At 47.1% G+C, this 18617-nt stretch overlaps 1 protein-coding gene across 9 annotated transcripts in view; it reads right to left on the bottom strand.

The window, feature by feature from the left end:
- PTPRT (protein tyrosine phosphatase receptor type T) overlaps positions 1-18617 on the bottom strand; it is a 1030023-nt gene that overhangs the window by 391798 nt on the left and 619608 nt on the right. For all 9 annotated transcript variants that reach the window (XM_041733397.1, XM_041733399.1, XM_041733398.1 and 6 more), the window contains one exon: positions 2072-2368. In XM_041733397.1, the coding sequence (XP_041589331.1) occupies positions 2072-2368 (297 nt within the window). The remainder of the gene's footprint in view (positions 1-2071; positions 2369-18617) is intronic.

Raw genomic sequence — 18617 nt, 5'->3', positions numbered from 1 at the left:
AGAGAGGGAGAGTGGCTTGTCCAACGTGTGTGGCTCTAGAGCTCACCTTCCATAGCAGCACATCCTTTACCTGCGGGAGGATGAGCTGTGCATCTCTGAAACAGCAGAGCCATCCAGGAAAAGGCCCAGCACCTTCACCTGGAACCAAACCCAAGGCCACAGATCCTGAGCTGCAGAAGGACGCCCTGGTCAGATGCCCACTCCTCTATTGGAGGTTGGATGAGAATGGATTCACAGGAAGCAATGCACTCAGGTCACCTGATGAGGCTGATCCAGGGGTGAATCAGGCCTACAGTCACTGTTAGGCAGGAAGGTGGGGGGCCAAGGTGACAGAGGCTGGGTCACTATTGCAGTTACTATCTAGAGAAGCAGAGTCCACAAGGGTTGCAAAGAGTTGCCGTGACAATGAATTTAAAGGGGGAGGAGGGTCACGAAGGGTTTACCACGTAGGTGGGTTGTGTAAAACTTCCAGTTATAAGATGGGATTTGGGGAAAGGAGAATAGGGGGACAGGATGAGCAGAGGCTGGCACACTTTCTTCTTTCTCTTCGGGGGACTTCGCAGCTGAGGATGTCTATCTGGATCCCAGCAGGGGCCATTACTCAGGGTCCTTGAACTTGCTTATGTGAAGCAAGAGTGGTAGGGGGGATTGCCATGGAAGAGGTTCTGCCTTGAGGTTCTAAGCCCCCCATTTTTGCCTCATGTGGCTGACAATGACAGTGCTCTGTCCATCCCTGTACACCATCTTTGCCCCCCTCGACCTTTTGTCTGCATGTGGCAGACAGCAAGCACTTCCTGAGAATTTCCTTCCCGACCCTCCTTCTGCATCCCAGGCCTAGCCCTAGGGCAGCTCCCTTCTTCCCGGCTTGGGAGCAAGAGTGATGTAAGACCTGTCCTGTGGACTTCTCCTGCAGACCAGGTCACAGCCCCCTCTGCTGGACAAGGCCTGAGGTTGCACCTTACCCTCCCTTTCCTTGTCCTGTCTCACTTCTCTTCCGGACTCCCCAGGGAAAACCTCCTTACTCCATCACCTGTACCCAAATCTAAACCTCACAGTCTGTTTCCAAAGAACTAACTAAAGATGCTGGAAGGAAAACTGAAATATGGTGTTGAGAAGTGTTTTTTAGGTAACCTAGAACCAGCAAGTTCTGTCCTCCCATAAATAAGACAGCTGTTGTGGTGGAATCACATGCAAAATGCAGTGGGAGCGTAGGAGGGAACATTCACATCAGCTTGGAGCCGTCAGGGAAAGCTTCCTGGAGGAAGTAGCATGCAAGCTAAGACCTGAAGATGAATACAGCTTGTCTCACAGACATGGAGGGAGGGGCCATCACAGTAGGAGAAATGGCATGGGCAAGGACAGAGGGCGGGAAAAGTGATGTGGTTCTGTAGTTCAGAAGTCTCAAGGTAAGAGGCATGTTGGGAGGTAAACTGCATGAAGCTGACTCATCAGAACCTTGTAGGGGTGGAGGGGCCTGGGTGGGGTAGGGAGGAGAAATGGAGGATCACTTCAGGTCTTTATTTTGACTCACTGGATACAGTTCACTGACATGAGGAACACGGAGTGAGAAGTCAGTAGAGAAGTGGAGACTGGTTCATTTTTGGATACTTTGCATTTCAGCTGCTTGTAAGACATACAGGTGTGGATTTGGTTCTGGGTCATCCAGTGAGTGTGCTACATAATTTACACGTATTTTTTTTTTAATTTAACTCCTACAGAATCCAGAGTGGTCTGACTCCCAGATTCAATGCACTTAAACAGTATGATACACAATGCCTCCTCCAGAAGCATCAGTGTGGCTAAACACCAGAAATAGAAGGTCTTATAAAGTGAGAAGAAGGATGGGGTTGTGGAAGGATCAAATCTAAACACGTGTCTGTGTCTAGGGGACAGCCCCCCTGGAATTGTGTGATGCCCTTCGTTAAAGACCCTGGCGAAGAGGTCGCTACAGAGGAGGAAATTAAAGATGCAGGAAAATAGAAAACCTCATCACTGTGGGGCATAGCCCGGTGATAGGTTCAGCATCGTCTATTCCCAAGTGAGCACACCCCCTTATCCCCCCGTCACTCACCATCCTCCTCTGTTTGCACCACCAGCTCCTCACTCTCCATCCGGCCCTCGGGGTTGGACAGCAGCAGCCGCAGCCGGATGGTCATGAAGGGGCGCAGGCCACGCAGGGTATAGTGGGAAGAGGTCTGGATGACCTCTTCAGCCTCGTACTGCTGCTGGTTGAACACGTACTGGTACTGCACCGTCAGGTTGTAGCTGTGGCAGCGGGTCACTGCATAGCCAAAGGGCTCCCACTGCAGGGTCAGCTGCCGGGCACGGATGTCCACGATCTCCACGTTCTGCGGGCCGTGCACAGGGTCTGCAACACACACACACACACGAGACATAAAGGCTTGGAGGACTGTTAGGCAGCAGGGGTGGGTGTCCTGCTGAAACAGGAGGGACCAGCCCCCAAACTTATCTTGGCCCCTTAGCCATAGCCTTCATGATTTTTGCCACAGAGTACAATTGACATTTTTTCTGTAAATCAAAAATTTTTTTCTTACTTATGTGCATGCATTAAAAAGAAAACATCATTATATAAAGGGAAAACCTGAATCACTTGCCATACATAAATGTTAACCATTAAAAGAAGTGCAAAGTTGTTAAATTCGTAAAGGTTCATCGGGGCACCCTTGAAAACTGCCCTGGGAACCAACAAAAGCACATACAACATCCCACGGTTGGACTAATTTAGACTTGCCTTACGTGCAATCCTGCCACATTCTCTCCCTTTGGGAAATCAACCCCCTCTCCCTCATTAACCACACTGAGGTGTGCAGGCTGGAAATCCAGCCATGTGTTCAGTACACAGCGTTCAGTACCTCATCTACATGGTCACCGGCACTGCTGACTACTCCTTAGAATTTTCCCTCCTCCACTGACAACACGACCCATCATTTCCCTCCAATGACAGCCCTTGACATTCTTTCTCTGCTCTCACTTTTTTCCAAACACACCCCCTCCAGGACATGGTCCTAAAACCAGATATGGGGGCACCTGGGTAGCTCACTTGGTGAAGCATTCAACTCTTGATTTTGGCTCAGGTCATGATCTTAGGGTCGTGACATCGAGCCCTGTGTTGGGCTCCACACTCAGAATGGTGTCTGCTTGAGATTCTTGCTCTCCCTCTGCCTCCCCCTTCCTGCCTCTCTCTCAATAAATAATTGAAAAGCAGATGTGGTCATGTCTTCACACTCTGTTGCTATGTCCCATGTCATCCTTCCCCATCCAGACCCCCATATATAACTTAGGCTGTCTTATTTTATTGCAAATATTCTGTTTATACATCATATAAAATAGGTGCTTTAGTACAAAACACATTATAACAAATGAAACATTTCAAAAAAAATCCCCACATGTGAAGTCATTCTATAAAGCTCAGGCATTTCTTATAATAGAAGCATAACTTCTTTTGTGATCAGCATCTCCATAAATTCTTGTGTTGACTATCTTAGCTGGAAGTAGTTAAGCAGAGGCTAGAGATTAAATCAGTATTTTCTTTCCATATTACCCGTACAGCTTTATCAAGTTCTGTAATTTCTCTCGGTCCATCTTTTATTTCATTTATAAAATGAGGGTAATAATAGTACTAACCTCACTGGTGGGTAGTGGGGGGCTAAATGAGATGTTGTTTGCAGAGCTCTTAGAATTATACCTGGGATTTAATAAGCACTCAATATATGGTGGTTTTTCTTTTGTAGCGGTAAGAATAGTGATGCAAATAATAAGGCTTTGTATGTTGTCTCTATTCTGAAAGTATTTTAAGTGCCAATGCTGTATAGTATCCCTACGCAAATGACGGATTCTATTACCCTAAGAGCATATAGGGGTATTAGTATTTTGTCCTCTAAAAGCATTCAGGGGTAAGGCTGCCCCTATGCCAATGCAACAGTAAGAAAGTGGGCAGGACTCCATACAAGCTACGTTCCCTGATCTGCCCCTATGGGGAAAATGTCCTGTGACTCGTGACAGAGCCTTGCCAAGGAACACACTTCAGAACAGTGTTCTTTAGAGGAGGATGCCCAGAAATGTCAGGGCGCCTGGCAAACCAGCCCAGGCCTGCTCACGAGCTGCTGGGGACAGTGAGCAGCCTGGCTCTGGATTGACTGAGGAGTTCACGGTCACTTGTACAGCCCAATTATTCATGTTCACAGGTCCTTTGTGTAAAAGAGAGCCAGCGTTCCAAAAGCAAATGGGTGACTTTGACAATGTGACATTGAACAAGCTGTTGCTGAAGGTCCATTGTGCTGAGCCCACACAGAATAGAAGGTGAAAAGTGTGGTCCCCATAGTAGTGGGGGTATGATCTGGTGTGGTCGATTAGTTTAACAACTCCTGATGGCATGAGGACAAATGTACAAATGAGCAAGAAGCTGCTTGCCTGGGAAGTCTGAGTGTTCCCACCAGTTTCGCCCGGCTGGAGCCTTTCTGCAGGTCCCAATGCCAGAACTCTCCTGGCAGGGAGGCCACTTATCCCTGCTCAGGACCTCAGGACACTCCTCCTCTGGGTGTGCCTTCAAAACAGACGGCACACCCCAAGAAGATCATCACCCTTAGGGCTTTCTCACCTCATCTCCTTAGAGAGTGAGGATGGCAACATGTAAGACCTTTTAAATCCAAGAGTCGTCCAGTTTATTAAACATCCTAAGATGTACCATAGCCCATGTTAAATATTTTTGAGGGAATCTCCAATGTGCCCCTAAAGCACAAATGAAACACTAAAACAGCGCTGATGGCCAGCCAGGGTCTGTCACCTGCATCATCTTGTGACCCTGTGAGGGAGGGACTAGCTGCCAGTCCCACTTTACAGATGAACAGACTGAGGCCAGAGAGGCCCAGGAACTTGTGCCGAGTAACAAGACTAGCAAGTGGCAAGAAGGGTTTTGAACTTGTGTCTATCTGACTACATGCCTAGTGTGCAAAGTCAGAAGGGGTCTGGAGACCCCGAGGGGTCTGGAGAGAGAGTCGGGCAGGTGCTGTGTATGTCCTCGAGGGAAGCAGAGCCACCCTCTCTCTCCCACCTCTTCCTCCTGCGCTCTGCCTGCCGCCCTTCCCCTCCCTGCTGGAGTTGGGCCGTACCCTCTCCTGCTTTCCCTCCCTGTTCACTTGGTCTCCTCTGTGAGGAAAGATGTCCCTGCTGAGCTACCCTCCCCACCCCCCCTCCGCCCCGGCAGAGCTCAGGGGCTATTTCTTTCTCTTCTTGTTCACTGTTTCTTTATTTATTCATTTCCCACCACGGCAGCTTTTTAAAAGTTGGCCCTGCCCACCAGAATGTAAGCCCTGGGAGAGCAGGGATGCTGACCGCTTGTCCCAGGAGCCTGCACCCAGTCCGGAGACATGCACCGGAAGGCCCCAGAGAGTGTCAAGCCAAAGGATGGATGGCCCATTTTGTGGACCTCACCACCATCTGCAAGGAAAGCATCACTTGTCTCGTCAGAGAGGAAACCAGAGCCCTGCAGCCTGTGCCACATAGGGAGTGCTCAGCTGAGATCTGAAGTCCGCAGGGGTCCAGCGCCTCTGCATTTATGCTGTGCCATGAGACCACGGGCAAGGGGACCAAGTCACAGGGGCCTGTGGACACCTGGGGAGGATGCTGGGAACCGTAAGGCAGAAATGCTTGACTCTCAGGAGCCAGGGACCCACTGGAGAGGGCGACGTGGGACTCAGTCACACTTAGTGCTCCTTTGACCACTGGCCTGTTTTCCCACTGCTGGTCTCCAGCTTCACCAGAATTCTCTCCACAGCTCACCTGGACAGCTGTGCACTCAAACACCTGTCTGCTCTTCTTAAAGGAGGAAGCAGGCCGAGGTGCCTTTTCCAAGAGGGAAGGGATGATGCAAGGCTGCCACAGAGCAGAGACTCCCTCCAAGAGCCAGAAGGTCCGGGCACCAGGGAAGTTCCTTGCTTCCTCTGAAGCAATGCCACAGTCATCAGATGGGCCACTGGGAACTGGCCACAGGGAACAACGGGAGCCCGGCTGGAAGCCAGACTCTGGCACTCACTAGCTGTGTGACCTTGGGCAAGGGCACTTCATCTCTGAGCCTCCATTTCCTCGTCTATAAAGTGGAAATTATTGCACTAATCTCAGAGGGCTGTTAATGAGTATAAAATGAACTGTAAAGGGAGAGAGAAAATTGCCTCTGTTTAACTATGGGCATTCCTCTTAGAGAAAATGGCCTTTCTTGGAGAAGCGCCTCAAGAAGTTTATCTGGAGCAGAAGCTGCACCCCCAGTGCCTTGGGATCAGTTGTGCTCAGCCTTCACAGGAAGAGAAAAATGAATCTACTTGTCACTAAGACTGAACAGGAGAAGATGGGGGTGAACAAGGTAGCAGAATGTTGCCAAGAGCTGAGTGTGACTCCCAGATCTTCAATGGGCCCTTAGAACAACACAAAAGGGTTTCGACCTCCTGTGGATTCTAGAAAGGGCTGAGATGGGTATGCTTCCCTTGGGGCAATGAAATACCCCTTGGGAACAGAGGGACCAGAAGCAGAAGGGATTTGGGAAATATGGCCAAGTGTGTAACTGATACCTTGAGGCATGACTTCAGGTGTACCCCAGAGTATGGAAATTAAGATCAAGGAAGCCTCAGTTCCTGTGCAAAAGGCAAGACCTCTGGTAGCTCTGTGGGCTAGACAGGCGTGGATGACAGTGTTCTGAGAGTTCGAGAACTCCCACTCAAGAGAAGAAAAGACAGTGGCTACTGATGACATAGTAACTGTGGGCTAGGCACTCGCATGCTGAAAACAACTCTCTAGGATTGATAATTGAGACCAACAAGGGACATGACTGACCAGGAGCCACATGGCCAAGTCCCTGGCTCTGGGTTCCCATAGCCCTTTGCACAGGTGTCCAGCCCACTCAGCATTTGTTATGCTTTCTAGGAACTGCTTGTTCATTTATCTGTCACTCCTCCCAGGCTGCCAGGGACCACATTCCATTTGTCCAGCAACCTCAACACATGGTACAGGGTCTGTCGAGGGGCCAGTTCATGTTTATTAAACTGAAATGAACAGATGGTGACCTGTTCTTGGGAACCGAGCTTGGACCCCCTGACTCCACAGTCCCGGTTTCATCCCTGCCATGTCACCGAGCCATTAAGGTGAACATATTTATTTTTGCATTCCTGCAAAAAGAACGTCCCGCAATCCACACGATAGAAACTAGTTTTCACAATGTGTGATGGACGCCTTCACACTTCCGCTCTGACTCCTCCCCCCAAACCTCAGCCTCTCAACCCCGCTTCTGCTCCAGTGATTGTCTATAGTAGGAAGGAAGAGTCTTGCGTTTACACTTGGGTCGGTGCAAACAAGTTGGAAATTGCCGAGAAACTCCCTGTGTGTGCAGTGGAGATTGGTTTGCTGAATTTACATCCCCGTGTAAATATGTCCAAGCCTAGAGCCCAGGGCAGTTTCTGTCACTAGAAAAGGCCATTCCCACATGACCATCTTCAGTAACAGCCTCCTGGCCAGAGAGAAGGTAAACAGTGGGAAGAGAGTGTGGCTTGTCTAGGAAGCTGGAAAATCTTCCTCTGATGAAAAACCCAAGTGGTTTGGCCTCTGGGTATACTTTCTCTGCCCTTAGACCTGACAACAGGGGCCCTGTCCTGAGCCCTGTGCATTAAGGAGCCCATGCTGCCCTCTTGAGCCTATGCCTTCCTCCTGCAGCCAAAGCAGTCAGTGGGCCAAAGCATCCATCTGCTCCTGGCACTCCCTATTCCGGACCAGGATCCAGGTACCTGATACCCCCAGAATTCCCTGCTCCAGCACTCCAAACTTACTTCTGGAGCCTGTATGAACCTCTCCCCTTGGTCTGCCCTTCCAAGATCAGACCTTAGTCCATGTGTGTGCATCCCTAAGGCCCAGGGGTAACCAAAGAATGGCACTTTGGGGAGAGTGGACAGAACCCAGAAATGAGGACTAAAGTCTCCACACATTTGCATGAGACTTTTTATAAAGTCAGAGGAAAGGAGAAGGAAGGGGGCTGCAGGGCTCTATTTGTTCTGGCCTTAGACCCTACTGTGTTCTTGCACAGGTTAGGGACAAGTGTGCATGTGGGTCTGTGTGTGACTGACTCACGTCTTCAGAAGCTCCTTCACAGTTTGCTTCTGGAAGGCAGGCTGGACCTCCTGACCTCCGATCACTTCCCCTCTTTTGCATGTTAGATCTTACTAAATACCATTTCTTCCTGAAGCACCATTGCCAACCTAATACCTGAGCCCAACTTGCAACCTCTACCTTCCCACCTCCAAACTCCTTTCCTCGTTTCCAGCTGCTAACTCCTCCAACTCTACGTTGGGAAAGCCAAGTACCATGTCCTGATTCCTCCCGTACCTCCTTGCTCTTGCCCTTGTTCCCTCTGCTTGGGACACCACTGGCAAATCCTTGGTCAAGATTCACGGTCCAGAGCCAATACTACCCTTTCCTTCTAATTTTCTCCCCAAGCCTTCCTTGCCCAGGTACAGTGAACTCCTCTGCCATGTTTTCTCCTGCCCATCAGCACATCTCCCTACCCCTTACCCAACTGCGGGTTAGTCACGTACAGGCTCGGTTCATGTTCATCTCACCTGCTCCCTTATAAGCCCTCAGATCTCTTCGTTTTCATAACTAGAACACATGGCTACTTAATAAATAGAGGAATGAGTCAACATAGAAAGTAGATGGTGGGTGAAGACCAAACCAGAATTAAGGTCCTCCATACTGCAGGGGAGAAGAAGTAAGGGGTAAATCAGGGCTCTCTTTACACTCCACTTGTGAAGGCTAGTTATGTGGTTAAGTCAGAATTTGAGGCTTTTTTGTTCTATATGGGCCCAGCTTCCATTCCTGCTGTCAAAGGCAATAGCTGTAGAATCTCCTAATGACCTTAATCAAGGCAGAACATCTTATTAAAAAAAGAGCAGCAAAGCAGATTTCCAAATCATGAATTTTCTATTTATTCATCTTTGCATGTGGAGTTGGCTGTAACATATGTACTGTTCAAAGTTGAACCTACATTGAGATAATTTGGGGCATGGGGCTGAAAATGTGGAGGTGGATAGCTTGTATGTAAAATTAATTTTTTATCCATTTGGAGATGCAATTTGAGTTCCTTTCAAATTAAATTGCAATGGAGTCCTAGGCAGCTGGAAACATTATTGCCAGTATAATTTGATACTGCAAGAGCAGTAATACGTTGACAGATATTTCGATGTGACCATTAATTTGCAATTTCTGCATGGAAATGATACACGAAGGGAGTAAAAGGTAAAAGGAACAAAATTAAAATCCATCTTCCTTCCAGCATCATCCAAACCCACTCTCTTGCTTACTTTCCACCACCTCCTTTAACTTATTACAGATGTTTGGTGGATGAGAATTTGTTGACTATTACCATGGACATCTTATAAAAGGAGGCAAGGACAGGGATCCAGAGGCTTCTTTGGAGAATGCTGGTACTCTCACCATCCAGGGTCACTGGGTCCTACTTATCCTGATAAACAGAGCCCTGCCATGCTGGAACATGTTACCTTGTGAGAAGGTGACTCCGTTGCTACCCTCTTGTAGCAATGAAATAAGGAAGGTAATTCATCTACACATTCAGTGGCTCATTAATTAATGAAAAACTACTTTTGAGCATTGGAGACGCCATGGCATAATAAAGACAACACTGGCTCTGTGAACACCTGGACCTAAAGCAAGTCACATGTGCCATCGGCATCTGTGCCACCTTTATTTTTCACATGTAAAATGTGGGTGATACTCCCTGCTCTTTGGGGCTGTAAGGAGAACTAAGGAAACAGTCTCCACGAAGCTTTTATTTATTTATTTTTAAAGATTTTATTTATTTATTCATGAGAGACACACACACAGAGAGAGAGAGAAGCAGAGACACAGGCAGAGGGAGAAGCAGGCTCCACGCAGGGAGCCTGACGTGGGACTGGATCCCGGGTCTCAAGGATCACACCCTGGGCTGAGGTGGCGTTAAACCGCTGAGCCAGCCGGGCTGCCCCTCCACCAAGCTTTTAAATGGTACCTGACACAGCTATGTTCTTTCACATACAGCTCCCACCTCCAGAAGGAAGGCAGGCAGAGGAGCCATTAAGGTAGAAGTCTTGTATGTTACTGGCCTGGTTTTCGATCTCATTGATTGTTGGGTTCATGCTTTTAACCAACTATGGTTTGGAGCCACCAAGCTTCCATTAATGCATTTTCAGAAAATGCTGCATCTATTCCTTATTTCTACAAGCACATCTTGAACCTCTGAGATGGGACAGGCATTGGGGATGCTTGTGAAAAAGACAGACACTTTCTTGCCTTCATGAGACTCAGGCTCTAGAAGGAAATGTAGACACAACAAGTGTGATGAGCAGAGCGATGAAGCTGGAAGCGCCTTTCAGCAGGGGAAATGCTGGGCTTCCAGGCAGCACATGGCAGAAAGACAACCTAGCACTGGAGACTCATCTGAGCCAATTTAATCATGACTCGTGCACAACCCTTACATCCTTTTTCATAGACACCAGAAGCCACCAAAGAAATCTGAGGTGAGTGAAGGTTAATGATTCCCCCACAACTGCATTATTAGGTTATAATAAAAGCAAGTCTCAGGCCAAATTCTACTACACAGATGACCACTTATTACACAAATGTTTATTAGCAAGCAGACAGAGACCAGGTCAAATCATCTATCCTATAAAGTTCAATAAAGTCCCAGAAATCTGTCCTTGCAGAAGTTGGCAAACATTTTTCTTTTCTTTCTTGCAAAGGGCTAGCTAGTAAATATAGGCTTTGCAGGTCAGTCTCTGTTGTGACTACTCACCTCTGCTACTAGAGTGCAAAGGCAGACTATATGCACTCAAATGGGTGTGGCTGTTTCAATAAAAGTTTATTTTCAAAAACAGCCAATACCCAGAGCTGTCATTGGTCTACTTCTATCCCAGGCACAAAATAAATTACCATTATAGTCACATCAGGAATCCTCCTTATCCAATGGGTGACCAGGGCTGTTTGGGAATCTATCATCCCTAGTTAAAGGCTAGAAGTCTTACTGCGTTCCTCTTCATTATTTTTGTCTGGAAAGAGCTTTACAAATATTTTGGCCAGCCCACATATTTTGAATATGTGAATATAATTTCACCAATTAAAGTCCACTCCTAGTACCTGTTATTATGTTGATCAACAGGTCTCCAATTTCAACTGCAACAACCAATTTCTGACATTTAGTATACTAATTAATAAAATGAGGGTTGATGATCAAGATACAGTATCAAAAACACCTGTGCAATGCAGCATTGTCTCTGGAGTAGAGGCTTCTTGACAGAGACACCAGCACATTTTCAATGAACTGTGTGTTCTTGATGGGAAGGCTTGAAGCACTGGGATTGACCTAGAACTATAGCTTAACCTATAAATCACCCATAACATTGCTCTGTTAAATATTTGAGAGTAAATTACCAACAATGTAATGTGCAGTCTAGTAGCCAAGAAGGCTGTCCTGAAAAGAGGGGGCCTTCCGTCTAAATGGTGAATAGGATTTAACCAAGTAAAGATGCAAGGTGTGTGGGAATAGGGGAAGGGGCTAGGGAGCGGGAAGTTTGAACCTCAGGCAGAGGAGGCAGTTTGTTTCAAGTTTAAGAGCTGAGAACAGGGCAGCCCGGGTGGCTCAGCGGTTTAGCGCCGCCTTCAGCCCAGGGCCTGATCCTGGAGACCCCGGATCGAGTCCCACATGGGCTCCCTGCATGGAGCCTGCTTCTCCCTCTGCCTGTGTCTCTGCCTCCCTCTCTCTCTGTGTCTCTCATGAATAAATAAATAAAATCTTAAAAAAAAAAAAGAGCTGAGAACAAAGGAGCAAATGGTCATGAAAATTCCGACACAGGACTGTCCCCCACATGAGCACCCCCATCCAGTGATGAATTAGGCCAGTCTGCATGTTAAGCATTGTAACAATCCCTCTATGCCATTCCTTTTTTAAAATTTTTTAAAAATAAATTACTTTTTTATTGGTGTTCAATTTACCAACATACAGAATAACACCCAGTGCTCATCTCGTCAAGTGTCCCCCTCAGTGCCCGTCACCCATTCAGCCCCACCCCCGCCCTCCTCCCCTTCCACCACACCTAGTTCGTTTCCCTGAGTTAGGAGTCTTTTTCTTCTCCCTTCCCTTATATTCCCTTTCACTGTTATTTATATTCCCCAAATGAATGAGACCATACACTGTTTGTCCTTCTCCGATTGACTTACTTCACTCAGCATAATACCCTCCAGTTTCATCCATGTCGAAGCAAATGGTGGGTATTTGTTGTTTCTAATTGCCGAGTAATATTCCATTGTATACATAAACCACATCTTCTTTATCCATTCATCTTTCGATGGACACCAAGGCTCCTTCCACAGTTTGGCTATTGTGGACATTGCTGCTAGAAACATCGGGGTGCAGGTGTCCCGGCGTTTCACTGCATCTGTATCTTTGGGGTAAATCCCCAGCAGTGCAATTGCTGGGTCGTAGGGCAGGTCTATTTTTAACTCTTTGAGAAACCTCCACACCGTTTTCCAGAGTGGCTGCACCAGTTCACATTCCCACCAACAGTGTAAGAGGGTTCCCTTTTCTCCGCATCCTCTCCAACATTTGTTGTTTCCTGCCTTGTTAATTTTCCCCATTCTCACTGGTGTGAGGTGGTATCTCATTGTGGTTTTGATTTGTATTTCCCTGATGGCAAGTGATGTGGAGCATTTCTCATGTGCATGTTGGCCATGTCTATGTCTTCCTCTGTGAGATTTCTCTTCATGTCTTTTGCCCATTTCATGATTGGATTGTTTGTTTCTTTGCTGTTGAGTTTAATAAGTTCTTTATAGATCTTGGAAACTAGCCCTTTATCTGATATGTCATTTGCAACTATCTTCTCCCATTCTGTAGGTTGTCTTTGAGTTTTGTTGACTGTATCCTTTGCTGTGCAAAAGCTTCTTACCTTGATGAAGTCCCAACAGTTCATTTTTGCTTTTGTTTCTTTTGCCTTCGTGGATGTATCTTGCAAGAAGTTACTGTGGCCAAGTTCAAAAAGGGTGTTGCCTGTGTTCTCCTCTAGGATTTTGATGGAATCTTGTCTCATAAATTGGACATCCACATGCAGAAGAATGAAACTAGACCACTCTCTTTCACCATACACAAAGATAAAGTCAAAATGGATGAAAGACCTCTATGCCATTCCTAAGAAGTAAGTGAGAATAGCAACGAAGGCGGTTGTGACAGTGTGATGTGACTATTTTTTTTGCCAAAAGTAAAGCACTGGACAAACTCATCCTTTTAATAAACATTTCTGAGCCCCTACCATGTGCCCGGTAATGTACAGGATGTAAGAGTGAGCCAAACATACAAAAATCCTCCCTGCCCTTCAGGGACCTATGTTCTAGTGCAGAGGGGGACCATATAATATATGAGATAACCAGAAAATTATACAGAACATCAGCTGGTAGTAAGTGCTCTAGAGAAAAAAAATCAAGCAGGGAAGGGAAACTGGGGAGTACAGGAAAGTTTGTGCCCAACATCTGATCTTGATTTCAGGTCTCGTTCCCCACTCCCTGCTCCCTGCTCTCTTCATTTACTCTAAAGTGTTCCTAGACACAGTTTAGCTTGAAATATTTATTGAGCACCTATGGGGTGGCAGGCGAGGTGCTGGGACACAGTGTCAACAAAAACAGGGTCCCTGCCTCTCCTGAGCTTAAAATCAGTAGGGGAGTCAGAATGAAACAACCATAATGGCAATCAGACATGCAGGCTGACAAAACTGCACACTGTAGTAAATGCTTTGTTGTTGTTGTTTTTTTTTTTAAGATTTTATTTATTTGAGAGGGAGAGTGTGTGTGCACAAGAGAAAGCATGCAGGGGGAGAGGCAGAGGGAGAAGCAGGCTCCCCACTCAGCAGGGAGCCCCAGGACCCTCCCCTACCCCAATCATGACCTGAGCTGAAGGCAAGTACTTAATGGACTGAGCCTCCCTAGGCGACTCCACATAGCAAGTGTTTTAAAGGGAACAGAGAAGGGGCGAGCTGGATGAAGATGGCAAGCCAGGACTTTTGCGTAAGGCAGTCAGGGAAGATGACTCTGAGGAGCTGACACTGTGATTGCAGGTTATCACTCTTCCCTCTTCTCTCTATTACCTACCTCTCTTCCAGCTTCCACTCATTCCCTGGGCCTTAGCTGTTCTGGGGAAACTTGCTCTCAGATGTTTGTCGCACCCACAATGGGATTAGGTGTGCTGCTTCACGTTCCTCTGTGGAAAGGATGCGTGTACTTGGCTAAGATATTAAACAGGGCAGATAAGTGCTGCTCCAAGGGTCCTAGGCAATTCAGTCCTACAGCTAAGCAGCTTGGGGCATGGATGGGGAACCATGAGGCAGATACAACTTAGGCTCCAGAAGGGCCCACCCAGTGGGGCTATGGACCTCAGGCCCAGTGTGAGCATGGAGGCTGCCACCCAAGGACCCCAGGCTGTTTACTGAGCTGCTCTCTTGCTCTGAACACTCTTGTATTGTTTTGTGCTGCTGGGGCTAGGCTCTCTGCCTCATCCCCTGGCTTGATGCTAGTCTCCACCTTTGGGGGATGACAGAGGGACCCTGCCAGGCTGGAGGAGGAAGAGCAGGCTTCCTGCTTCTGGGTGCATCACTCCAGCATTGCTTCTTCACCCTGGGCAAGTTCAGTCTGTCTCAGCAATTAGACCTGGTCTGCAGTTTCTCCAACATTTAAAGACCCAGCCTCATTGCAGCGCCTGAGACACGCTGGCACGTGCCAACAAGTGCTCTGTCTTCCAGTCTTTTTTTTTTTTTAAGGATTTTATTTATTAATTCATGAGAGACACAGAGAGGGAGGCAGAGACAGAGGCAGAGGGAGAAGCAGGCTCCCTGCAGGGAGCCTGATGTGGGACTTGATCCCAGGACTCCGGGATCATGCCCTGAGCCGAAGGCAGATGCTCAACCACTGAGCCACCCAGGTGTCCCTCTCTTCCAGTCTCTTAAGTGTTTATGACTCTAGCCCATTTTATTTGCTCTGTCCAGCCCTAGCAGAGCCTGCTTTCAACAGTTGCTAGGCTGCTGTCATACCTTCACATTCCTTCTGTACCTTTTCAGTTTCCTAGCCAGTCCTTTCTATCTAGTTAACCAGGTTTCCAAACTCGGTTCACGGTGCTTTGTTGTTGGAGTAGTTTTTCACAGAGCTTCTAACCAAAGAAACACCTAACAATTTCATTTATTTGTTAGTCCAAACAACTTAAGTATTTATATCCTAGCAATGTAACAGTGATTTGAGAAAACAGTACACACAAATCAAAAGACAAAATGCTGTAATGTCACTCATAAATAGCCACAGTTACTTACTACTGGGAGGCATGCATCTGTTGAGCACTGAACAAGCCACTCCTGTTAAATGCTCCAGGCTGACATTTGTATAATACTTTTCCTTTCATCCTACCAGGTACTAGAAGCCCAGCTTTGCAAAGATAGAATGGCATCCAAAAAATGTAGCTCACTCTAATGCTGAAACAGTGGACCACCTCTACTTTGTGGTCTGCATGGTGTTGGACAGATGACGCTATGTTTCATGATATTTGAAGATTAAAATCTAAATGTCCTTAGGTGATAACTTTGTGAGTCCACTGTGATTTCCTGGGCTGCCTCACAAGTGCCCGGGAGAAGCTATAGACAGACAAAATGTTGGTGCCTAGCACACAGTAGGTATTTGGTAAGTCCTTGTTCAATGAATGAATGAATTTGGGTCACCAGTGTGGTGCCACTGCATTGTGGGGCAGGTCCACTGGGAAGAAAAACCTCCTATTAGGGGCTTTAAGAGAAGAGTTGGCTACATGGAGAATGAAGGAAACTCATCCCAGGAATATCAATATATCTGTAAAATCGGACCTTTCAGCTGAGTTAAAATCCAGGAAGACCCAGGCCATTTCCCTAAAGGGGCACTTACTTGTCACAGGGCATTTTAGAGCATGTTAATGCCCAGAAATAGAGTTTTAGCTGTGACACCAAAGTAGATGCTGATGCTCACTCCGGGTGGAAATTCTAATGTCAAGTTTACAGTAAGCCAATTGGGAAACCAGGAATAGAGAATAGTTTGAGTAGTGAGTGCCCAGGCAAGGCCAGTGCTGATTAAAATTCCGAGTAAAGACGCTGCAGTAAAAATAGTAAAAAAAAAAAAAAAAAAAAAAAAAAATCTATGACAGATAACAATTCCTTACAAGCAATCCTCTCTGTTAAAATGAGTGGTATGATCTGCTAACCAGGGCTTGACCAATGCAGGACCCCACTGCCTGAACTTCATGAACATTCTGTGTCCTTATCCTTCCTCTTCCAGAGTGCCCTTCTGCCTGGGGACCCCTTGACTGCCCCCACCACCTGACATCCTAGCTGGCAGGGTCCTTCCCAGTGGTAGCTCAGACTAGTGCATCAGGTGCTATACCAGGGAGCCAGGTGTGCAGGGGGGTGGGAGTGCTAGGGGTGAGGGGGCGTGGGCCTCGCTTCCTGCCACAGTGACTACTCAGGTGCTTAGACACCAGGGAGAATTAAATGGACACGGGCACAAGATTGCAGCCTGAAAATAAAAGCTTCAGAATGTTTAAAAATTACTTTGGTGGCAGAGGAAATCAGATTGGAAAGAGAGAAGCAGTTTCTAAATTACATGGTTTCAGTTTCCGGAGAGGAAAAGAGTTACGGGGTGGAAGGGAGGAGAAGGTGAGCCCATAAAGTCTTCTGGGCTTCAGTTCAGTTCACATTTAATTCATGGCAAGTCTATCTTGTCCATTTACAAAAAAAAATAAATAAATGAACCCCAAAACAAACGAACAAAAAAATCAAAAACAAACCAAATCCCAGGAAACTAAAAAGGAAAGATGGAAGATGGAGGAAGATGGAAGGAAGATGGAAACTTGAAGCATCTCTGATGGTCAGAAGCCACTGGGTGCTGGGCCCAGATGAGACAGTAAACATTCTGCAGGCCGCATTTCCCTTTGGCAAACAGTCTGCCTGTGAACGAAATGGGAAGTGGAATTAGGAAACAGTCTTCCCTGTCGCCAACATACCATAGTTGTGATGCTGGTGAAGGGCTGTGTGCAAACAAACTGTTTCCAGATTATGTAAAACAAATAAACAAAAGCAGGATTTCCTGATTGGACCCCCTTAGTCTCTCTCTCCCAGAACTACTACCTTCTCTTTCATTTGGAGAGTTTGGCTTTTTATATTCAGATCTGGGGCTTTTCAAAAGCTGAGGCCGCTCACAGCTGAGAACCCCCACCCCAGGACATTCTTGATCTCCCAAGGAACAGCATTAATCTATAGATACTACTCAGGGCTGCCAGGCCTTGAAGAGTCCTGCTGTGTCAGCAGGCCCAGAAATGCCTACCAAGCTTTTTTTTTATGATGTCCAAAGCTTTATTCTTTGAAACGTACAAGAGGAGAATTAAATTGAAGGAAAAATTTCAAACAAAAACCACTGTCAGTTGAAAGAGGCTCATCCTCTGTCAGGTCTCATTTGGGACTTACATAGGCGTTGAGAAAGGACATGTGACAAAGCAAAAGCTGTCTATTCCAGTCACCTTGGGGCAAAGCATTGAGAAGAGAACCCCAGTAGAAGAGGGAGCACAGCAGAACAGTAGCTGGAAGACCCCTGTTGCCCTGCCTGCCTGCCTCACTCATTGGTGAAGCACCCTCACTCAACGTGAGTGCCTCTCAGCAAAGATGGTGGCCTAATTATGCACACCTGGCTGGCCCCTGTAACAGCAGTGGCCCCTGGCCATGACACTGTGAGACACAATCCAATCACAGGCTCTTACACAGCCAGCAAATGAACATCCTTCTATCTGAACTGTGAAGAGGTAGGTCACTATCCTTGACTTTCAACTTTGACTTACCCTTCTAAGGCTGCCCCCTGAAACATGTGAGCCCTCCCTTCTCCAGAGTCGCCAGTCCCAATCCCCTCCCCACTGCTCATCTCCCCTCCATCTGCAAAGAACTTTGCTCACGTGCCTGATGTTTCCACACTCTCCCTCCTGACCAACAAAACTTGCTTACGCGATGTGTGACCACAAGTAAGTAATTTTACCCTTTCTGAGCCTGATTTTATAATATGTAAAGTGGAGCTCAGCAAACCTACCTCCTAGAAGTCTTCTAAGGTTGAAACAAAATTCCATGTGCTCATATAATGGCTGTGTAACAAATGGACCCCAAAGCCACTGGTTTACAACAGGCTCATGCATCTGCCTGTCTGATCTCAGCTCCTCCAGGCTTGGCTCCAAGCTGTGTATTGAGCTCAGGTCTGCTTCATGTGTGTTTATGGCAGGGCCCAGGCTAACTGGGCAGCAGCCACTCCGAGTATGTTCTTTCCCTGATGGATGTATCCATCAGAGCTAAGCCAACCCATGCAAGAGGTCTTAAGGCCTCCCTCATGTCACATCTACTAACACTATACTGGTCAAAGCAAGTCACATGGGCAAGCTGGACATTATCATGGCCACTTCCCCGCCCCCCAGTAGGAAAGTGGAAGTAGGAGAAGTGAATATGGCTGCATTATAACCCAATATCATGGATCAGTATGAGTTTATG

This window comes from Vulpes lagopus, chromosome 18 (genome assembly GCF_018345385.1).
Source record: "Vulpes lagopus strain Blue_001 chromosome 18, ASM1834538v1, whole genome shotgun sequence".
Lineage (NCBI taxonomy): Eukaryota > Metazoa > Chordata > Mammalia > Carnivora > Canidae > Vulpes > Vulpes lagopus.
The sequence above is the reverse complement of the archived record's forward strand: the minus strand, read 5'-3'. Positions and strand labels throughout refer to the sequence as shown.